Here is a 25,052-nt window from a genome sequence, read left to right on the forward strand (position 1 = left end):
AGAGGTATGTAGTCTTGTTTAACTGAAATCTGGGTATGGGTAGGTACAGTTCTTCCTCAAAGGAAGAAGCACCCAGGCTGCACTGAAGTCTAAACCATGTAGGTTCTACACCAAGGTTACCCTGAGCGCTGGAGTCTTAGATTTGCTTCCCAGAACCATGCTAGCCAGACTGCTGCTGGCAAACTCCTTCAGAAGTCTGTAGCATGATTTTAGAACACAACTGCAATGTGATTCTTAACCCAAAATGTAAAATGCTGCGCACACTCATCAGGGAAGATGTGCTCGCACTCTCCTACTAATAGCCATGCATATATACAGAGTCATAAGAAATTTACTTGACTCTCAGAATCTCTCATCATGGCACTGCCTCCGGAGAAACCCTACTGTCTCCCTTCTGTGTGAAGGGAGACACAGAGGAAGCATGGAGCAAGAGAGATGAAGGTGACAGACCAGCCAAGGTCAGGGAAGTGGAAAGGTTCCATGTTTCAAAACACAAGCCATGAACTCCAGCAGAAGGACTCTAGACAGCCCCAGACAACTTTGAACCCCCAACCTAAAATCTGACCTAGTGTGGTGAGGATACTGAGGCAGGGAAATGCATGTAGGGTTTATTATTTTGCATAGATCTGTGTACTTCTCATGTGATTAAGTAAAGAGCAATGATATTACAATCCTCTGTGTGGTCACTGAAAACTGAGTCTCTCTAATTTTAAACACACTTTGATTTGTAAAAGGTTTCCAGGTGTCTGGACTCCATTCAGATTCTGCAGGCTTAAAACACCTGGTGACGTAGCAGCTGGCTCCCTTCTCAGCAGTCTGGTCAGTAGCCAAGAGGAGGCACTCAACTAGAGTAATGACAGCTCCAAAAAAGCATGTGACCATGGGATTACTGGGGAGTAGAAGGAGCAGGGCATCAGAAATTCATGGAATAGCCTGGAAATCACAGTGGACCACCCAGGGTCACATACCAAAATTACCTTAATTAAACAAGCATAGTACAGATAAGGATTAGAACAGCCCCCCATTTAAAAAAACAAAACAAAAAAGTTGGCCGTCACCTGCCACCAAACCAAAATGTTTGGGTTTTTTGAAACTGGGCTCAATTCATATTTAAAAAGTGGGGCTTGAATGTTAGAAAGGCAGACACACATAATTGTTGAAACTAGACTACTCCATGGTTTGCTAAACACACACAGCAACAGAATTGCAGTATTCTCAAAACAACAAGAAGGCTCTTTGCACCAGCACGTTACCTGAAGGTACCCAACCCATTCCTACAGAGATTCAAAACCTTAAAATGCCCCCAGGGGAAGGATTATTTCATGAAGTTCATTTATCGACTGGACAATTTCATACTTGACAGGCCTGGGTTTTAACAGCCGTCTGAAAACCATTCAGTTAGCTACAACTCAAGTGACAAAAAGATTTATGTTTTTAAAAACACAACTAAAGTTAAATAGAGTGTGGAATGTACAGCTTTTTTATGCTCACATCCTGCAGCTCTTATTCATGTAAGTGGCCCCCATTGACTTAGACAGCATTAACTCACATGAGTAAAGACGGAGGAATCCGGCCTTTATATGCCAATTATGCTGTGCTTTCAAATCAGGCTGCTAAGGAACAACCATCCAATGCACAAATGCCAACAACTCGTGGATGCTTCATCTCACTTTTCACATGCAAGCAATGTTTAATAGCCCAAAAGATTGTCTCGATAAATCAACAAGAACTTCGCTTAAGGGAAGAGCAACTACAGAAACATCTATGGCCAAAACACACCACCAAACTCCATCAAGGGTTTTTTAATGTATGTATTTACAGTGCAAAGTAAGTTGACATTTGGTAAATCAATATAAAATACTGTTCAGATGCAAAAACAGAAGTTCTTGACGAGTAGGACACTGAAGTGAGAAAACTGAGTTCAGAGGCAACTTTTGGCATCTGACTCTTCATCCAGCTAGGACTGGGAGCATTACAGGCGGGATAGCCTCGGGGGAAGGAGGGGGATTATGAGAGCTTGAGAAAGAAGGAAGTAGACAGGAGGAATACTCTGAATTTTCTAAAAAAACAAGTGCTGAATTTGAGTTTCTATGAAGGAAAGATTAGATAATACAGGGAGATTATTCCTCACCCCATTCAAGTAAATAGTCCTACTTATGCAAGTAAAGCAACCAAGATTGGCCAATGTACAGAAGAAAACAGATAAGTGAAAATCTGAGTAATTAACTTCCTCAATCAGTTTTTCCTAGGTCACCTACTGTGACTCCCACAACTTCCATAAACTTCAATTGGACTCAAGGACATTTGGCACTGCATGGGATTGGGGCCTTAGGGGGAAAAAGCCAGTGATTTTGACAAACACCTCTAACCCAGGTCATTGGGGTAAGCAAGAACCAACAACGCAATTTCTAGAGCTCTTCAACAAAACAAAAACACACCACAGTTGGCGTTAACAAGGAATGAATCAGTGAATGTGCCCATTCTTGTGAGATGCAAATGGCCCTCATTTCCCATGGACCTCAATGGGAGTTGAAGACACTAAGCACCTCATCATATCGAGCCAAATATCTGTAGGGTGCTTTAGAGATGAAAAGTGTGATAGAATGCCAAGTGTTATTACTGTAGGGGTCATCAATTCGCCATCTGGTATGTTAACATCATCGATATATGGTCAAAGTAACAACAGATTTTATACTTGCAGCTCTCTTTGGGAGCAGCTGGCATAGTGATTTAATAAAATTCACTGTCCAGATGAGTTTACTCACATACCATGTCCAAGTGGCTACTTTCACAGTGCTACTGCTTTCCAGCATCATATGTTGGTACAGAAATAGAGGAGGAAGGAAATAAGACTGTTCTGAAATTTTACCAAGGATTAATAAAAGCACTACTACACTATCTTAAACATTTGCACTGCACAGCAAATATTACGGTTGCAAGTTTGCAATCTTGGGACTTTTAATATGAGATGATTCCACTCACTGGCCAATACGCCATGATTAGTCAATACGAGTAACTCATTCTCCAGTTTCACAAGTTATATATTTAGTGGATAAGGTTTTTTGCATAACTAAAGTTAAAGATCCACAATGGTTCTATTGACCCATTCGTGTGTGTTTAGTGTATTTTCTGGGTTTTTGATTGGGGGGGCTATTTTTTGAGGCATCCTGATGCCAGTGCTAATGGTATCATTAAGAATGCTTCAACAAACAAAAATAAAATAAATGTTTACATCAGGAAATCTTGCTTATAGTATCTAGCCCAAATTCATCCCTAGAATAAGACAGTCCAACACTTTTGACTTCAGTCGAGATGCACTCATATTAGGGCTGAATTTGGACCTCTCTCTTGCTGAAAAATGTAGAGAAGAAGCTACAAGATAGCACTGATGTAGACACTTGTTAGAGAAATGTGATATAGTTATGATCATCAACCTAATTGTGGATTATCTCCTGATTAACAAGCTACCTAGGTCACTGTAGTAATAACTGATTCAAAGAAAAGCAAGAATTATTCTGATAGTTTCTATTACATCAGAAGAGAAGGGAAGAAACAGTAAAATTCTGTATGCAGCAAAGCATTCCCATAACAAATGTTGTCTACTGGTATGTAGAGACCAGTTGAAGACTGCTTTGTAGAAATATTTACTTGAGTTTCATACTGTACAGTGCAACAAAAAATAGTATGTATTTTCTACGAGAAAAGCTTTCGGGGGCACAAAAATATACTAAGATAATCAAGCATATACACAGTGTAACTAGCACTCTGCCCAATGCCAGTATTCAAAACAGAAATGTAGAAGCTTCCTTTTGACTGTAAGTGAATGTTTTCTGACAACTTCTGAGTTAACCAAATGTTGAGATAGCTGTCAAACTTGTATCTCTTTATGGCTGCTTGAATTTCTTCATGACTATCTCCTTCTGGATCTAATTAAACCAGGACTGAAGGAGCTTCTTTTTCCAATGTCATGCTATAGAGAAACTTGCTGCCAACATTAAATTGAAAATTTAGGTATTGTGTATGCCAAATAGGGTACTGTTTACTCAGAATCTTAGCATTAACAAAGGGAGATTTGTCGCAGCCTGCTGACCGGGGTGTATTTTATAGCTATATATCAGTTAATAAAACACTGACACTGAGTCACCAGATTTCCATTTTCATGAATCTGAACATGTCTATTAAATCATAAAGATAAATGATTGTCAATTATAATCTCTTACCATGAAACTTAAAACAAAGGAAAGATGGACCTGAGACCATATCTCAACTTTTTCAAAATTCGAGCATTTTGGAGGTCCACAGTTTTGGTTCAGCCCATCTCTGATGTCAGGTACTTTTTTCCTCCCTACCTTCTTGTCCCTCAGCTGCATAATTTGAAAAAAAGAGTTTTCTCTCTGACATCTATGGATGAAAAGCTCCATATGAAATTTAAAAAGATAAAAGTAGTAAACCAAAATCTCTCTGCAAACACTATTAGGTCTTTGCTGAGAAACAGAGCAAGACATCCGTTTTGCATTGCATTTTGCAATAATGAATCTGATTAATGAATTACCAAAAAGTGAAAATTAGCTCAAATCTACTGTATATCTTTCAGGGAGAAGGCAGGGGAAGAACAGAAGTTCTCACTAATTTTAAACAGCACTGTTGCACCTTTTGACGACCAGTGCAGCTAGTTAAAGTTTGGGGCCATCTGGGTATTCCAGTTGGGAGCAGAAGTTGGTGGTAGTCCAGTATTTCTTTGATGCAGTTTTGTTTATTTACAAAGAATGTACAAAGTCCAGTGTCTCTGACCGCCGAAGGAATCATATAGCAAGAAACTGCTTTTTTTGCTCAAAGCAGCAAGAGCACTCTCTTTTCTACCTGCACCTCTCACCCAGAAACCTCTCCCCAGGTTTCTTTCAAGGTCACCCAGTGTGCTTTCAGAGGCTCTTTAGGTAGTCTTCTTTCTCTCTCCTGCCACCCCCAGGCTCTCTTGTCTCTCCCTGGTTTCTTTGAGTTCTGCCTTCTCACACAAACTCCTACACAAGACAATACTCTGCAAGAGATCCTGGGAAAATTCACACATTTCTTTTGTCTGAGGTGGTGCTTCTGCTTAGTTAAATTAAATGGCAGTTCACACCTATCAGTCTCAATCCCGTAACAAGATTTCACCCAGCTGATAACAATTTCTTCAAAATTAGACCAGAGAAAAGAGTCTCACTAAATGCAAGGTGTATCTTTGCCAAATGCTTCCATTTGTTATTTGAGGCCAAATTTCTCTCTTTTATGGGTATTAATAAGATTTTAACATAAAGCCCTCTCAAATTTAGTCATCCTCACCACTGTTAAACTTTGCTTTTACAGTCCTACTTCATTTGTGTGGATTGCCAACAAAAACATTTATGATGTCACAAGATACACAGATTTCCAAGTATCACTCAGGACATAAAGCCTAAAGGGAGTAAAGGGCCACTACAGTATCTTGGAAGCTGAAGATAAAAAGTTGAAGCATTAAAAATAAGAGCCTCCAAGAAGATAGATAAAATAAGGTCAATAATCAGCTAACACCAATTTTGAAATGCATTTTTTAAAAAGGAACAAAACAAGAACTTCTCAGCTAATGTAGATTTTCTTTGAAAAAAAAAATGTGGATTTCACAGGAGAAAAGGAGCATTTTTCTTTATCTGAAAAATGTCCTCTCTTTGAGTAATAGGGTCCACAGATCCTTTACAATGAGTACTTCAGCCTGCTTGCAGCATGTGGACCGAACCAGGTCAGTCACTGGCAGCAGAGGAATGCCCCACCCTCTGACATTCCCACCATTTGACACAGCTTCCACAGTCAAGACAAATCAATTCTACCTTTCTAAATTACTGATTGGATTAAATATATTTTGAGGGAAAAGAACAATTTCTTCTTCTGCGGAGGATGGAAAAAATTGACCCTAATGAAATAAACCAATCTTTGCATGTCAATTTCTGTCTCTATTCTAGATGATCCATTCCTCTCCAGAGTGGGACAGAGCTATGCAGAACACAAGGAGAGTAGGTTTGCAGACATGCACCAACAGTCACTGCTTGCAAGAATTCCCAGTCTCGGCATGTGGAGCCCACACAGACCCACAGTGGAATACACATAGGAACCAGCACTCAAACAACAAAGAATTTAGGCCACAATTACAGGGTTGGAGAGACTGTCCTGGGAAACAGTGATTCTGAAAAAGACCTGGGAGTGACAGTGGATAATCAGCTAAACACGAGCTCCCTGTGTCCAAAAGGGCTAATGCAGTCCTTGGATAGATAAATAGGGGAATCTCAAGCAGCAAGGTTATATCACCTCTGCATTTGAACGGAGCAACTGCTATGACAATACCATGTCCAGTTCTGGTATCTACAATTCAAGAAGGATCCTACAATCCTTTGTTTCACAGAGGGGAGAGAAATTGGGCTCAGATACTGCTCCAAAAATATTTCAAGTGACTAGCCATCTCCATCCTCAAAGATACCTACTGTCTCTTCCCATTCCCGATCCCCACAAACCCCTCTGGGTCTCTCAAGGAAGGTACTGAACTGATGTTCAAGAATGGACTCCCCAAAGGATCTACCCTTCCAACTCTGGCATAAGCTCCACATAGGCCAGAAGGGTCTTAATTTCCACAGGAGGCCCCAGCCTAGGATATCAGAAGGGCACCCTAGGAGCTCTGTTACATCGGTGGCAGCAGGGGAGGGAGCTTAGCCTGAAGGCCACTTACCGCACTCTCTTGGCACTGCCCATGCTGTGTCCAGTACCCTCCATCCATGGCCCAAGATGACAGGAAGGAGACAGCTGGGCTTCACAGTTGCAGCATATCTGCTGGTGTGGGCTACAAGTGTGATGTTTTAACTGGCACACTGCCCTCATGGAGAAGAGGGAGAGAGAACTGCTTACCCTGGCACCAGTTTTTCTGTTCTTCCTGGCTTCTCACGTGCTCAGGGGAGATCCTGCCTGGAGTGGGCTGAAATTGTGGGGGGAAAACAGCATCCTACCAACAGAGCCATCTGAACTCCCTAACAAGACATCTGATAAGAGGTAAAGCAAGAGAGACAGGCCCTTCCTTTTGCCTCTGGTGTTCTTCAGCCACTCCGTCCCTGAAGTCTGCAGGGGTACTAGCCACTGCAAAGGCCTCAAACAAGGAAGCAAAGCTCAGGGGATAGTCTCCTAAAAAATCAATCATATTTAGCCTTCAGACAGAGCTAGGAATTACACAGGTACATTATTATACCCAACTTTTAGTCACAACTTTTAAATAGATTTTTGAATTTTCCTCAGAAGAGCTCTGCGCAAGGAGGGCTGGCTGAGCTGCCTGCCATTGGGGGTGGGGGTGGATAAACCAGTGGGAATTTCAGGCAACAGGGCATTCCTTTGCTGCCAAAGAGCGACAAGCCTAGTTCTGCCTTCCAAGCATCCATTGTAATGATCTGCAGACCTTAGCACAATAAAGATCATGGCATACCCTGTTCCCTCCCTCTGAACAGTGAGCTTCTAGATTTCTACCACCTCAAAAGACAAAAAAAATTGTCAGAACTCAATTAGTTTGATTCACTGCATGCAACATTGGCCAGGTTTTCAGCTAGTGTAAATGACAGTAGTTTAACTGAGTTTCTCATAGCAGCTGAGGATCCAGTCCTACAACTTTTTAAGAGCATTTAAAGGTACCGTAGTTTGTGATACATCAGTCTCACTGGCAAATCTATATTATTCTTTATTGTACTGTCTCCACATTCAGCTGGGAATAAACAATACACAGCTAAAACCAGAATATGATGTAAGTACATGTTTTGGAACTCAAGTTCTCGTCCATTAAGAAGCTGGACCAATTCATAGCCAAGCACTTTATCACTTCTGATCACAGCTTTGTAGAAGTTCCCAAGAGAGTAACAAAATCTGAAGATCTAAACAACAAGAGACAGTTTCCAGATATGAAGACAAGAAAATAAATAAAAAAAATCTGCTTTTTCTATGCAAATTTACTCTTATTGTATGTAGGACATCCTGGTCTGAGGCATCTAGGAAAGCCAAAAATTATCTCAACTATGCAGATTAAAAGAGGGTTACAGGTCCAAGGTGTGCCACAGCTAAAATATAAAGAAAGGTTTGGAACACGTATCTAGTAGTCATTGCTAACCATGAGAATGGTCCCATATCAGTAAATATGGAGTCAAGAAGTCACTCAGTTTGGGGACCAGATGGATGGAGAGCCTTAAATATCAGCTAAGCAAGTTTGTACACAACATACAACACAATAGGAAGCTGAAGTAAAAATTTAATAGGTTTAAAGGTAAATGATAAATATATGCTTTCCAATAATCTTCTATTATAACTGAAAATGTTTGCCTTCCAAGGAACATTGTTTTCTTGTGTTGTAGTGTGGAGAAATACATGTGCTATTCACATACACAGAGAGTGCCTATAAATCATAGAGGCTAACAAATTTATTTGAGCATAAGCTTTCGTGAGCTACAGCTCACTTCATCGGATGCATCCAATGAAGTGAGCTGTAGCTCACGAAAGCTTATGCTCAAATAAATTTGTTAGTCTCTAAGGTGCCACAAGTACTCCTTTTCTTTTTGCGAGTACAGACTAACATGGCTGCTACTCTGAAACCTATAAATCATATTACCCAATCACATATTTTGTTTACTATGATCCTATGTTATTATATTACACTGCCCATGCCAAGAATACAGCAGGCTTTTAAGATAGAAAAGTAATTGTTCCTACAATATAAAAGTCACAATTTCATCTTTGAAAACACAGTGTAAATGCGCTTTATAATAAGAAACAAACAACAGGAGGCCACAAGTCTGTTTGTCAAGAAATGATACATTACAACCCATTAGCCAGGTGAGTAAATTGCTAATGCCATCTGAAGTTAAACTAGCCAGCAAGTTCATTAAAGGACATCCTAAGAGGTCAGCGGGAACTGCAAGTGCTCAATCTTCTGATGATCAAAAGCATTTTTTAAAAGTCCACCCATGATAGTAGCTTCCAAAAACCTAGTCTAGTCCCTTCTCACGGTTTAGCCCATCACAAAGCACAGGGTAAGTATAACACTAATCCCATTAATAGAGATATGTTTATTCATTTGCAGTTCAGTGTAATCAGTTGATAATAAAGAATGCATTTAAGAATTTTAATTGCAGATGATTAAAATTGGTCTAAAAATGGTCTTAAATCAGTACTTGAATATGAATTATACTCGCAGCATTTCAGAGTTAAAGGCAAACAGAAAGATTTGAATTAAACAGAAATGCCAGTTGAACTATGTGAAAAATCATTAATCAATGAATACTTTGGAAGTAGTGCTCCTGCTACTCATTTCCATAAGCACTCTAATAAACAATATAAACACTGACCGGTTTGCCACTTCCTTGAACATGGGTATACCAGGGCAGAAGTAAACCTGTTATACTACTAAGCAGTAAGTTTTAATGGATAAAGCACATCATTCATACACCTGGGAAATTTATCTCAGTCAACCATTTATTTTAACTAGTCTTATCTCATTCCTTACCAAAGCAGAATTCCATGCTACAAAAGCCTCCACACATCTCCTGGCTCACTTTGGCATTGTTTTCATTCTGTATCTATGAGAACAGTGCTGGCCCAAGCTGTACTCGGAACTTATCAGATTCTCACGTCTAAACACTTTTGCACTCCAGGTCACAGCTGAGGCTAGTGGCAAGACAATCACTCTGGGTACCCAAGTGACTGAGAACCTGACCAGCAAGAACTTTTATTTCCAGCGCAGGAATAGCCTCTACATTTGATTTATATATTAGATATCATAATACACCCATGCACAAATGCGCTCACACACACACACATCCCAAATTCCTGGTAAATTAGTAAAATTATAAAATAAAAAATTGGGAGAATTCTAGCAAAATTTAAGAGTAATTTAAAGTCCAGATTAAATTTTTAAAAAGTGTAATTTATAGAGAAATTAATTAGATCCCAAATAAAATTTAAAAATTAAGGAGTGATGAAAAATACATTAAGACAAAAAGTCAAGAAATGGTTACAGAGGCTGACACAAAACTACAAGCCTGCACAAGATACATACCAGTGCCTGCAGACATGTTAGAAAACAACCATAGCTGTCCAGAACGTACAATGCCACACTATGTTTCTTCACTCAGAAACTGTGTTCTAAGAACTCAACTAAGAATTCTATCCCTTCAAGCTACAATTTCAATAGCTGCTTTTTGGGGGTGGAGTGGAGAGATAATGAAGCATGGTCTCCAAATTACTAATTTGAGTTTTTGAGATTAAAAAAGGTATTGCACAAGAACTCCGGTAACTATGTGAGCAATTCAGCCAATACTAGCTTTGAATTACCATCTTCAATGAGAATAAAATCACCTATTCATATTCCACTATGTTCATAAGCATGAACATCTTCACCTGTCTGTTTGTGATTATCAAACAAAGCCACTGGGTGCTACTATTTTCAGCACTGAAACACATAGAAGGTGGGAGTTATCTTGCAACCAAACAAACCCTTCTGAAATCTGTTTCTTAATAGTGGTCAGTTTCCCATAATTGGATGCTATTGCTAGTTGCAGATCCATAGTGGAAAGGTGCCCTCTCTTCTGCACTAGGGCTGCTGTTGCAGAAAAGAAAGATTACCCTACTACTTAGTGACGGGGTGCAGGGTGTATCTGGCCCTTTGTGGACTTCTGCTGAAGGCCTTAAGGTACTACTATACCTTGCCCCAGAAAGGAGCGGTGAAGGTGGGTCCTCCAGGCCTGCCTAGAAAGGCTGTACAGAAGCAGCCTGTCAGGCCTTGCAGTTCCTTTTATTGGAGCCAGGGGCCTGAGCCACTGAAGACCTGTCTAGCAAGGTCAGCAACCTACAGGGGGGCACCACAAGCGGGGGGTGGGGTGGGGGAGGAGAAACTGCAGCACCACATGCATCTGATAGGAGGCATTCAGAAGGTGAGTGCCCCTTTTTACACCTGGATACTGAACCTCTCTAATTCCCACTGATGACAATGGAAACGGGATGGTCAGTAGCCCTTGAAAAAAAATCAGACCACTTTTATTTAGTACTTTACCTTGCATAACCTAGGTTTTAAGATGTTGTCCAGTGACTTTAGTGAGAACTGAACGTGCTCAGTGCCTCACAAGTTCAGGCCCCATGTCTGCATCCGAGCAAAAGATACTCCTGCACCAACCAGACTTGCAAGCTTAAGTAAAATCCAAGCCATATTTAAAAATGTTTTATATATTTAACTTGCATATCATTCCATTTTAACTGACAGGTTATGTATTAAAAAAAAAATCAGTGTGACTGGATCTTTTCAGCAATAACCAGTCATTATCCCCACCAATTAGAGAGCTTTAGGATCATCTGGCATTTTGTCACATACCTATTTGAATGATTATTAGCTACTATATTGTATTGTATCATGGAATAGGTTTGAGTGTCATCCATCCAAAAGCATTGTCTGTACATCAAAGCCAAAACAAACTGGCAAAGCTGGGTGTGCAATGAAAATCAAATTAGATTTGGTTAGTATATGACTTCTAACAGGATACCCTCCTTCTCTCCCACCCTCCACACAAAAAGGCTATTATTTCATTCAGCGCTTTGCTATGGTTGAAATATTTAATTTCAGCATAGTGCATAATAAAAGGTTGTGCAACCCTCCCCTCCCAATCCACACAGCTGCACAATAAAGGCTACACATTCTTAAACGTGTCACTTTAATTAAGATGTTAAGGAAATGCATACACCTTTAGGTCACACAAGCGCTTATTCCTAAGGCACCTACAGCTGAAAGCATGGGAGAACAAACCTAGAAAATCTGCTGTTTATTAGCATAATTAAAAGGGAAATATTGCTCAGGTGCAGATTCCTAAGCAGTTCAGATTTTATAGCTCTTTCAAAATGCCTTCTTTCATTGCTGGTCAGACACAACTGTGGTTATGGATCAAGCTACTCAAATGCTAGAATAGCATATTAAAAGAATGTAATGATACTGCTCAAAAATTATTTCAGCAATTTTCAGTTTATAAAGCTGGGGGAATATTTCGCACTTATTCATCAAATATTTTGAACTTTTCAGAGAATATATTAGTCTAATCATTTCCCCACCACTACCCCAATTACCCATTAAACTCAAAGGATGATCTTCCAAACACAGTAGTTCCAATGGTTTAAAATAAATAAATAAATCAGGCAATCCAAAGGAGGTTAACTCCTGGTCATAGTACAACACGATCCTGTAAACCAGATACTGTGACAATTCTGATAATCAAATTAAAACTATGGGCATCAGTCTTTAAGCAAGGATGAAACAGATTATCAATTTGGTCTGATTAGAGTTACCATCAGAGTCTCAACAGCAGAACCTTACAGTGGCTCAACATAATTTTCCTAGAATCAGTATAGCTAGGATTGATGTATTTTGTAGATCCGTTAGTAGGGATAAAGTGAGTTCTAATTCTAACAGGACTCTGTTGAACTGTTACTTTTTCAATTGCAATTAATGCTTCACTCAGCAATTGTCAGCAAATATCCTGTGTGTCTCTTGCACACAGACTTCCTATGGAGAGTTAAAGAGGCAACATACTGTGAGGATTTTACTGATGCATGAAACATTTTTCCTTTATTTTAAAATTCAACCCTAAACTTCAATTCTATCTATAAAACAAGACAAAACATGGCAGCAACAGAATATTGAGTGCATGCAAATAAATTATGTTAATCTGGAACACACTGTTGTAGAAGGTGGGGACATTAGATAGGGAGAGAGCAGCACATCAATAGCAAAGGTTATTTTTGACACACAGAGGTTTACATTTTCCCAGCCGTTACACTGGCCATGAGAGAAAACATTAGGCTTTGCTGCATTTGTCTAACCGATCCTTGTTGGCAGCATTATCCCTAACAATTTTGAGTACTTGACTGTGTTAGGAATATCGGAAATGCCACAGTAGATTAGACCAGTGGTCCATTTAACTCAGTGTTCTGTCTGTGTGAGTGACCAGTAGCAGATGCTTCAGAGGCAAGAGTAAGAATCCTGTAGCAGGCAGTGGTGAGCTGGAGCTGGTTTGCACCGGTTCGCTAGAACCGGCTGTTAAATTTAGAAGCCCTTTTAGAACCAGTTGTCCTGCGAGGGAGAACCGGTTCTAAAAGGGCTTCTAAATTTATCCACCGGACAAAAGTGGTGCCTTAGGCACCGACTCCATGGGTGCTCCGGGGCTGGAGCCCCCACGGGGAAAATTTGGTGGGTGCATAGCACCCACCGGCAGCTCCCCGCCCCGCGCCTGGCCCCAGCTCGCCTCTGCCCCTGAACGCACTGCCCCGCTCTGCTTCTCCGCGCCACCCCCTACCCCCCGGCTTCCCGCGAATCAGCTGTTCGCATGGGAAGCCTGGGAGGGCTGAGAAGCAGGCAGCAGCTTCGCGCTCAGGCCCAGGGAGGCAGAGGTGGAGTGGAGGTGAGCTGGGGGGGCGCGAGGAGGACCGCCTGCACCACAGCAGGTAACCCGGGGGGGAGGGGCGCAGGGGTACCACTGTCCACTCCAGCTCACCTCACCTCCGCTCTGCCTCCTCCCCGAATGCACCACCCCACTCTGCTTCTCCGCCCCCGCCCCCCCGGCTTCCCGCAAATCAGCTGTTTGCACAGGAAGCCTGGAAGGGCTGAGAAGCAGGCAACAGCTTCGCGCTCAGGCCCAGGGAGGCAGAGGTGGAGCGCAGGCCGGGGGGGGGGGGGGGGGCCGAGGATGGCCGCCCGCGCCGCAGCAGGTAACCCGGAGAGACCGCGCAGAGGAACCGCTCCCTGCCCCAACTCACCTCTGCCTCCCTGGGCCTAAGTGCGAAGCTGCCACCTGCTTCTCAGCCCTCCCAGGCTTCCTATGCGAACAGCTGATTCGCAGGAAGCCTGTGGGGGGGAGAAGCAGAGTGGTGCGGTGCGTTCAGGGGAGGAGGCAGAGTGGAGGTGAGCTGAGCTGAGCTGGGGCCAGGCGCGGGGCGGGGAGCTGCCGGTGGGTGCTCTGCACCCACCAAATTTTCCCCATGGAGGCTCCAGCCCCGGCGCACCCACGGAGTCGGTACCTAAGGTGCCACTTTTGATGTGATCAGTGGGGAGAGCGGCCGCTCCCCCTGCTCCTCCCTAGCTATGCTCCCCCGCCCCTAGGAGCCAGAGGGACCTGCCGGATGCTTCCCGGGGCTGCCCCAGGTAAGCACCGCCAGGACTCCCCACCTCGCCCACTGGCAGGTCCCTCTGGCTCTTTGGGGCAGGGTGGGCACCCACTACAGTGGCCCACGAGACCCTCCTGCCCAGTTCTGGGGGCAGTCAGGGGAGAGGGATACAGTCGAGGAACGCGGGGGTTGGATGGGGCAGGAGTCCCAGGGGCGGGGGTGGGCCACAACCCCCTTGTGGGGTGAGGGGGAAACCGGTTATTAAGATTTTGGCAGCTCATCACTGGTAGCAGGCAATAATAGACTAACATGTCAACAGGGGAAGTTTCTTCCTATTATCAGTTAGCATATTCCTTATCCCCTTAAACATGAGAGTTTGAAATACAGAAAAGTATTCATTTAACCTATCCATAATAAATGTCTAACGCTTTTAAAAAGAATCCTACTAAGTGCTTGCCCTCGATGATATAACTCGATGACAGAGTTCCACGGGTTCATGATGAGTTGTCTGAAAAAAAATCTCAGTTTAAAATTAGCTTAATTGAATTCCCCCTTACTCTTAAACACAATTCATATTTTGTATTCATCTATCATCTTTCTACTTATTAATTTATTTAAACTACAGGTACTTACAAGCTTTTCAGTCTCTCTTCACATGAAAGTTCTACAAGCCCCTAATAAATTGTCATCCATCTCTGAACTCTCTTTATTACCAATATACCATTTTAGAGAAAGGGTGACCAAAAATCAAACAGCCCAGGCAAGAGCCTACTATTCATGTAAATAATGGCTTTATAACAACATTTTCAGCATTACTGTCTGTCCCATCATCTCTATAGCTATCCTTCTGATTGGCTCTTTGATGGAAATTGCACAACAAACATGTTTTTAACTGACACCTAACCCTTTTTCCCGAGTGGTCACATTACACAGTTACTTTAAAACATATCAATGCATAGGAGTAGTTTCAATCAGTCTTTTTGCTAGGTTTCCTTTCATTTTTTGTCATTGTTGAATTTGCCATCATGATGCCCATTCAGTTAACTTTGTTAGGTCATTCTGAAGTCTTCTCTAATATTGACTTACCTACATAATTGTGTCTCAATGCACATTTTGCCACTTTACTGTCCACCTAGTTTTTCAAATAATTAACATATGAAACATCACCAATGCAAATACAGAACAGGGAATATTATTAATCTTTCACTACACTGAAAAATTGGCCTACTCTTTGTTTTCCAACTCTTGTCCAGTTTCTAATCCTTGACAAAACATTACCTTTTACCTCATGATTATTTAGTTATCTTGGTAGTTTCTTGGGAGGGCCTGTGTCAAAGCTCTGTTAAGAAGGTCCAAACAAATTCTACTGTTAGTAGACATTTTCCTTTATCCACTATTTTGTTAATTGCTCAAAGAATTCTAACAGATTACAGAGGCATGATTTTCCTATACAGCAACTGTGCTGGTTTTCATAGATCCCACAGCCAGAAAGAACAATTGTGATTATCTAAGCTAATCTCCTGTATAACACAGGCCATAGAACCTCCCCAAAATAATGTCTAGAGCAGATGTTTTAGAAAAACATCCAATCTTGATTGAAAAAACTGTCAGTGATGGAGAATCCACTATAATTATTCCAATAGTTAATTAATTACCCTCATTGTTTAAAATTTACACCTTATTTCCACTCTGAATTTCTCTAGATTCAACTTCCAGCTGTTGGATTGTCATACCTTACACCTTTCTTTACTAGACTGAAGAGCCATTATCAAATATTTGTTCCCTGTGTAGGTACTTATAAACTGTGATTAAGGTCACTTTTTAACCCCGGTGTTCAGCTAAACAGATTGAGCTCCTTGAGTGAATCATCATAAGGCATGTTTTCTAGTCCTTTAGATTTGGCCCTATCCTAATCACATTCACCCAGATGTTTAACCACTCTTATATTTAATCATCAGGTGAAATAATCAACCAAATGTGAGCTGACACAGACAACTGAAAATAATTTTACAAAAAATCAGAGAGCAAAAAATTTCTCCATTATAAAACACATTAACTGGCTGATATATAGATATATATTTTCTTATATATAGATAATAAAGATGGAGAGGCATTTATTCCTGATATAATTCCACTGACATCAATGAAGTAGCAAGGATGGATTTTGCCCATTATATTTTTGAATTTATCATCTGATATACTTGTTTGCAAGTCATAGTGCAAATCGGAGTAGGATCTCTGATGCCCTTTAAGGGCCCAATCCGTTTTTTACCTCACATGAATAGTGTCACTGATTTCAGATGGGACTACTCACATGAACAGGTGTTTGCAAGACAGAGTGCTAGACAGAGACCATTTCTGGAATAACACCGAGTGGGAGTTACAAATACACATGCAGGAAAGCAACTGTTAAACTGTAAGGCTCACCATCAAGTTTTTGAACAATAAATCACAGTTCTTCCCCAGACTCCTATACTCCAAACTTACTCCTCAAGTAAAACTCAGCATATAAAACAGCTAATGTTCTCCAGAAGCAAAGGTTAAAAATTGAAAAAACAGACTTTTTTTTTTGCTATTACTCAAACAAATCACTACTCTGACGCAGAGAAGTCCATATAGCATTGCAACTCCACGGGCAACAGGTTATCTAATATACTGTATCAGTAGCAGAACTGTCCAGAACAAAAATGAGTACTATACCAGCATACTTCATATACACTTATTTCTGAATGATATATTGTGTAAAATATTACCAGTTTAGGTGATGGTTTAATAATCTATTCTCTGATTCTCTAGGCCAGTGGTTCTTAACCTGGGGTGCAAGATGCCCTTTCTGGGGGTGCGAGACATGCCAGATTATTTTAGAAGGCAAATCCTCAAAAACACAAATTAAGCACAGGTACATAAGTACGACTACTTTATTTCATCAAACCTACATATTTATTAACATTATACATTTAACGATTATTGTAATATACAAACAAAAAATATTTCTAGGTTTAAAGAACTGACTTACTTCAACGATTTTTGATAAGGGGTGTGAGAAGATATTTTGAGACTTAAAGGGGTGCAGGCTGCAGTAAGGTTAAGAACAATGCTCTCAGCAGTAACTTTCTGAAATCCACTCTGATGAGAGGAAAAAAGTTTTTACTTTATTTACTATTTGAATCCCACTCAACAACCAACATTACTTAGCATGTCTAATTGAATAAAAAAGGCTCTAACATACATTTGGGGAAAATACGAGAAGTAACAAGTTTTTAGGAATCAGATGAATATTTTAATTTCAGTGGGTGTTTTATTTTTTAAACCACTTAGGATGTCCATTTCAATCCCTGTGGTTAACGGCCATTACAGCTATGCCTCTCCTACAGCTTCAAAGATCAATATATTCCTTATTTTTACAAAATACAGATTGTGTGTCAGCTTCCTGCAAAAAAGATTCAGAGAATGAGCACAGTAATGTCAGAACAGGATAGAGTCTCACAGATGTCACAATTAATGTCCAAAACATGTGTCACTGTTTGTTTTTCAGGCTTCTCAAAACATATTTTATACACAGGGTCACTGTTTTGGTTGTTTGTTTAATTAACATGACAACCCAGCATACATAGGATTTCTTTCAGTTCCACAGCTTTGCATTTTCACACTTTACACTCAGTTCAGAAAAAGCAGAAAGTCACTACTGTATTTTACTCACCCATCAACAGCAGACAAAAAAAAATTCTTTATTTAACAGATTGGTTTATGGTCCATTTTTGTCAATTGTGACAGTTTTCCCAACACCTTTTCAATTTCTGAGAGTTAAAAATGAAATCTAAGTAAAGGCAGTTTACTTACATTAAGTCATGCTTAACAGAATTACATCTGGACTCTATGTATGATTTTTCAGGAGTCTGACATATATTAAGTAACCACATTTCAGCAAGTCACCAGAGGACATTATCTAAATATTAACTTATTTACCTAAATATATATGGATTTTTTTTAAATTTAAAATCTATATCCTATCTAGTACCTTTAATTCAGATCTCTTCCATTCTTAGGGAGATGGTATGAATTTTACAGCTTCCATACCACGCTGACAGTTGCGGATTAAAATTAATATTATTCCTGTTTTAAAGGCAGTATACTAGAGGACTTAAAAAAATCCACTTGTCTCCAACACATGAAAAGCTCAAGCCAATTTCTGTAGAGAGAGAAAAAAAAACAACCACTAGAACTTACGGCTGAAAAGATAATTTTCCAAATGTGAACTGAGGCAGTGCTGTCTTTTTGAGTCTGCAGCCAGCCCTAATGCCTGACACTGCTCATAGCTTTCCCAAGCAGCAGAGTGAAATTGGCAAAACAAATTGGTTTGTCTACACTACTGCACGGGGGTCGATCTAAGATATGCTACTTCAGCTCCATAAATAGCGTAGCTGAAGTCGATGTACTTAGATCTACTTACTGCGGTGTCTTCACTGCAGTAAGTCAACAGCTGATGCTCTCCTGTCGACTCCACTTGCGCTCCTCATTCTGGTGGAGTACCGGAGTCGACAGGAGAGCACTCAGCAGTCGATTTATCGCATCTATACTAGACGTGATAAATCGACCCCTGCTGGATCCATCACTGCCCACCAATCCAGCAGGTAGTGTAGACAAGCCCTCAAGGTCATTTCCACAGAACTATTAAAAAACCCCAAGAGCACTGGTGAAATTCACAAGATACATCCCAATTTCACTCTGCTGCTGTCTGGGAAAGCTAGGAGAGGCAGACACTGAAACCACTCATGGGATAAAGAGGATTTGGGGAAAAAAAAATAGTCATGGGGAAGGGTATGATAGTGGAGACAAATCCTCAATTCCCCCTCTCAATAGCGGAGAGTTGCAACAGTGAAGACACTATCTCCCACCATTCCAGCACCCAAATGAAAGTCCTCTCTCCTCCCTAAAGCAATCAGGAGACTACTGAGCAGAAGAGGAGCAAAGAGAAATGAAAGATCCTTCTTCTCCTTTACAGCAACCATAGGAGAGAGTGTGGTGGAAAAGACACTTCAAACTCATCAGGCAACTACTAGGCAGAAGCTGACCAAAAGATGGAACCTTGGAGCAGGGTCAGCACCCTGGTAGGAACTCCAGTGTTAGCTCATTTCCCAGCAACTGGACGTAGGTTTCTTACCAGGCAGCGTTTAGCCTTGTGAGTCCCCTATCTGTATGTGCATTAGCCAGTGGTTAGTAAGCCTGTTTTTCAAACTAGAAGATATTTCAAGCCCTGTGATACGGTCTTCAGTTCAGCGACTGATAGCTAAAGTGCATCCCTGAAAGTAATATAATAAATACAACAAACTGAACTGCTTTAAGCTACTTCAACTGGCAAAACTTGCTTTAACAAATTCATATTAAATGCATACAACAACAACAAAAATCTATGCATAGAATACAACTTGGCCCACCTATGCATATGCAGTATAGTAACATTGTCTTTAACATCTTAGGGCCAAATCTTGCCTCTTGGATGACCAGATGTCCCGATTTTAAAGGGATAGTCCCGATATTTGGGGGTGGGTTTTTTTTTTAATGTTTTTTGTTTGTTTGTTTTTGTTGTTTATTTGTTTATAAAGGCTCCTATTACCCCCCACCCCCTGTCCCAATTTTTCACACTTGCTGTCTGGTCACCATACTTACATCTGGATGCTTACATGCAATTGCACGTTCAAATCAAAACAGACTACCATCCTGGCCTGCACAGGCTCCTAGACAGTTATCTCCGGAACGTATTATACTCCAGCACGTAGTTTTTCACACTGGAAACACCAGAGCACAACAAAAAGGCTACTAGATCTGCTGGGCCTCTTCTGTCACCAGCTTTAGCAAGAGGAGTAAAGATGGCTTGACAAGATGTAAAGATTTGGCCATCAAGAGTAGTGTCACCTATGTGCAGCTACCCAAAACACCATGCACATTTACATCAGTGAGGAAAATATAAATTCATTCATTATCTCTCTCACCAGGTTTTCTTCCCCCGAAAGAAACTGGACGCCTGACCCCTCAAGGAACCAAGCATCCTCAACTGCTTCTGATGAAAGCTGAAGGTATTTGGTACTCTGATGTTTGGGGGGGTGTGGGGGGGTAATCACGCAGACCAGTAAGGAGTTCTGTTACTTTGGGGTGCCTTGATGCTATGCTGTTGATTGTCACAGGTACCTCACGGAAACAGACCACCATCAAATCACTCCCTTCTCACTGACAACTACACACATGCCAAGTGGGAGCCCTACAATCCAGCTATCTGTTTTGCTCATACAAAAAAAAACCCAACAGTAAATAAAAATGTGAACAATTTCCCAAAAAGAGTGGCTAAATGGATTTTCATTGTTTATTATTTTTAAAGTTCATTTTGGGGCTGAGAAAAAGATAAGATGTTTCCACCAGAGATAATTTAGGGACACAGAGGAAGTATTCAGCTACTGACACCAGGGGTTTAAAGTAAAAGCACTTAATGATAACTAGGCTAACACCAATATTGTATAACTGAAATTTACCTAACAATTCCAAACACTTGACTTTGATAGTGCAAGGCCAAATAGATTAAAATGTCCTGGATTTATATTTCAGTGGCAAAAAGTCAGTTTATGACTGTTTAAGACATCATTACTTACCACATCATCATGACCACCACTGTAGCTCTTGGGGCGGGGGGTTTAAAAAAAAAACCCACAACAAGCAGCAAATCTCCATTCCCCCCCCTCCCCCCCCCCCCCCCACACACACACACACCCGTCCCCGCACTGTCCATAAGCTTTAGAAAGAACCCACATTACTACACACAATTAGAATTGAAACAGTATTACTCTGGCCAAATGAAAGCTTAATAAGATTACTCAGCAATGTAAACATATCATACAAGAGATAATGGGCAATAGCTCTGTAAGAAGTTCACAAGATCTTTGCTTCTTACATTATCTGCTACACAATTCAAGCAGGTTTTTCAGCCCATTAAAGCAATATTGTGAGTCTATTTCCTGATGTGAGCTTTCACATCTCTAAAACAGCATACAAAAAACTCTCTCTGACTTGCAACATTCTATTCAAAGTTGGGGGTTTTTTTATAACTTTGTTTTGGGGTTATTGAGCAGTTGTTTTTAAAGTATTTTATTTTAAACATGTTATATTTAAAAGCTGTCCTAAGGAGAAACATTTACCTACGGCTTCTTCAAAGTTACCAGGAGCCAATTTTCCTTATAAAAAACAAACTCTGTTTTGCCGTCAGCCAAAAGGGACGCTTTCTGAGAGCCTCACAGTATTTCTTGTTACTATCTTTGTTATTTTAAAAGGGTTGCTGTAGGAAAAGAGAGTGTGAAGAGAAATTAAACACACACTCAAAGTGACAATTTGCTTCTAAAAACAAACTTGGAGATAATCATCCATTTTTGTATAAGCAATGGCATAAGCAATCCATGATCCTTCTATTGAGTAATATTAAAGTAGAAATGTGGCTAAATCCCTGAAAATAGTAAACTATATAGTTGTCAGTTGTCTCCACTGTACAGTCTATTGGGGTGAAAACAAGACATAATTAAACCTGTGCTCCGAAGTGAAAACATTAAGACAAACAGAGAAAGTAATCTGTTTGCTATAGTGGATTTAATAATACTGTATATAATAAAGATGATTTGTGTTCTATTCATAAGCAAAAGAAGATAACTATAGTAGGGCTTAATAGACCATATCAAAGTGATTACATTTAAACTTGTCTGCTAGAAAGCTGCATTTATTTAAAGTGCCACAGCAAGTGAAAAAATATTTTAGATGTTACACATGATTAGTGCAAGAAGCCTCTGGAAAAGTTATCAAATGAAGTAAACATCTAAGAGAGAAAAATAAAGTTATTGTATTTACAAATGGTTCTTACACCCTAATTGCTCTCGCGTAATTCATAATAAAACAGAGTCAAAACTGAGTCAGTTTTCTATTTTTTCCACACTGTTGGAGACTGTGGTAAATATTTATTTAACATTTTTGTTTAGATCAAATAAATAAGTACATTTGTTGTAAAATATGCCTCAAGGATATAGGCTGTCAGGGATTCTTCCAGCAAATGCTATGAACTGCCACAAAGATGTAATCAAACCATTTCTAGAAACAAACTAGCCACCCACACCATATGGTTAGATGCCATTACTTAGAAAATACCTAACTGCTTATCCAGCAAGGGACCTGAAAGAAAGCCTTTGGTATAACGGAATAAGCTTTAGCTGGCCACAGTTCACCAAGTCATTTTTAATACTAACAGAAAAGGAAATATAACATCATTTGCCACTTATTTCCACCTAGGTTTCCCTTTTTACCACTGGGCAAGTGTCATACTTACTCCAAATATGCTCAATTACACTCAGTCCACCAAAAAATAGTCTTCTGCTGTGTAAGGTTAAGTCTCAAAAACTCAAAACAATTTCAAGTGCAAAATTAAGTTTTAATGGGTCTATCTGGAATCCCTTATTGTTTATGCTATAAAGATGTTCATATTAATTCTGTTCACATCCTTAGATGTATTTTTTTCCCTTTTCGAAGCTTATGGAGAAAAACTTTTCTAGACAAAAACACACATCCATTCTTATTCAAATACCAGTTTTTACAAAATAAAGTTAAACTAAATAAAAAACTACACATCTAGTGTCAAAGGACAGAAGAACTGGGATATAAAACTTCTTGATCGCTCAGCGTAGTAGCCAAGAAGCGAAAAGCTAAGATGACAACTTAACTACTGCAGGCCCCTTCTTAAAAAACACACTCAATACATTAGGCAAGAGGCTTTTTGCTATACCAAACAAAACTAAAAATATGCTAATTTCAAAAAGATGAACTCCTTTTACGGACCAGTGAAAGTTTAATACGATTAATGCCCTCTTTCAACAAACCAAAAAAAGTTCAGAAATCACTGTTTATAATTGATGCTAGATGCCTCTCCAGTTTGGGCTAACCTATACTTTAAACAAACAACAAGACACACACACACCCCACCGCAGTATTTAGAGCCAGCCCAGCAACAGCTAGCTATACTGTTGGCCAAGTTAAAAATAAAAAATAAAACTTCAGCGTAAAAACCTCAAGATTTTACATTAATATAGTGAAACTTTGAAACAAGCCTTCCCTTGCTCTAAAGACTCCTCTAATTCTATCTCCCTTCTACTGAGCAGAAATAAATAAAGCCGACCAGAGTGCTGAAAACTAAAGTGTTACTAAGGCAGATTAAAGTGATATTTCAAGCATAAAAATAAGGAGGAAGAAAATTGGAATTTGGGTAGGGGCTACGGAACTCTTCGAATTTCACGTACAGTTTCCACTTCCCTAATTTGTGGGAAACATTCAGCCGCCCTGATATACATCCAGAGGACCGAGCAAAAAGTTTGTAGCAACTCGCAATGCTTCACTCTATGTCTTACGACTCCTTTTCTAGTGTCTGCTCAACCAACCAATAAATAAAAATCCCCCGCAAGTTTGCTGTACCCTGACTGCTTGGTTTTCCTTCCTCCTCAGTCCCCGGACTCCTGGATTCCCCCTGGGATTGTGAAGATCTGTCGCGCTCCTTACCTGCTCCCTAGGTATGCAGGGCAGGGAGGTCCTCCGATGAGACTTGTTGCTGCAGCTGGACATCTCGGGAGAGATCATGGAGCTGGACCTCCTCCTCCTCTTAAACACCGGGACCTCTTCCTTGGCCAGCTGGGCACCAGAGACCTCTCTAGGCTGCGCCGCCCCGCAATGGGGCAAGAGCTGATCCGCGAACCTGGCCAGCAGGATACCCAGTAGCCCGAACAAGTAAGCCAGGTAGGGTCTCCAGGCTACCTTGATCCTCTCTAAGGAGACGAGGGACGTGGTCCTGACCGCGCTAGTCAAGGCGATCATGAGGACGCCCTGCCTCAGCTTCAGCACCAGCCATGTCACAGTGGCCAGGCAGCTCAGCACCACCCCCGTGGCGGTGAAGGAAAGCAAGTGATCCTCCCCTACCGCAAACCCAATCTGGACAATCGCTTCCCCCCCGCAGCAGGCGGCCAGGAGCAAGGCGGCTGTGTGCAGGCGGACCCCAGAGCGCAGTAAGTACAAGCCCATCCAGAAGAAGACACACATGAGGCTGAAGAGCAAAGCGATGGGATGCAGCCAAGGAGTCAGCTGGAAGCTGCTGCTGGGGAGCCCTGCTGGGGGCAACGGCAAACCACTCGCTTCTCCTCCTCCAGCTGTTGCGGCTGCTGCTTCCTCCGCCGCCGCCACTACTTCCTTCTCCTCCAGATTGCAGCCGATCTCCCCCCGGACCAACCTGACCACCAGAGCCAGCAAGAAGGACAGGGACCCGGCGCAGAGAGCCGAGGAAAGTTTCCGGGAGCTCCAGATTTTCTGCAGCACCAGGTCTCCCCAGCAGAGCTGGCAGGTTGAGTCTTCCTTTTGCCCCGGCTGCTGCTGCTTCCCATCAGAACAACAATACCCATTGCAATCGGATCCTACTCCTGCTGCTGGGCTTTTCTCCTCGCCAATGCTCCGGCTGGATTTGCCCCGGACACGGGCAGAGTCGCTGGTCAGAGCCATAGTTTCAGCCTCCCCTCTTCCCCCACATACAAAACGAGGCAACCCCCTCCCTTCCCCAGCAGGGAGAGAGCGAGAAAAATTCCTCGCAAGTTCCTCCAGAGGTTGCGAAAATTTAGTATCTATCACTGGGTGCAAACGGAGAAGCGCAAGAGGGGCAAGGCTAGGAAGAGTCGGCAAAGTTAAAGCCTCGCATTTTGCAGGGAGATCAGCCTCCCTCTCCTGTCCCCTGTTCAAAGAGCCTGTCGCCCTCTTTATAGGCTCTCCCTCCGAGATCGCTGCAGGTTTAAAAAAAAAAAATCCACGGGGTTGTCGGAAGGGGTGGA

General features: G+C 41.3%; 1 protein-coding gene across 1 annotated transcript in view; it reads right to left on the bottom strand.

Annotated features, from left to right (window-relative positions):
• PDE3A (phosphodiesterase 3A) overlaps positions 1–24,747 on the bottom strand; it is a 368,581-nt gene extending 343,834 nt beyond the window's left edge. The window contains exon 1 of the mRNA XM_073318613.2: positions 23,743–24,747. Coding sequence (XP_073174714.2) covers positions 23,743–24,729 — 987 coding nt within the window. The 5' untranslated portion in view covers positions 24,730–24,747. The remainder of the gene's footprint in view (positions 1–23,742) is intronic.
• Positions 24,748–25,052: the final 305 nt, after the last annotated feature.

The sequence above is a fragment of the Lepidochelys kempii genome, chromosome 1, assembly GCF_965140285.1.
Source record: "Lepidochelys kempii isolate rLepKem1 chromosome 1, rLepKem1.hap1, whole genome shotgun sequence".
Classification (NCBI taxonomy): Eukaryota; Metazoa; Chordata; order Testudines; family Cheloniidae; genus Lepidochelys; species Lepidochelys kempii.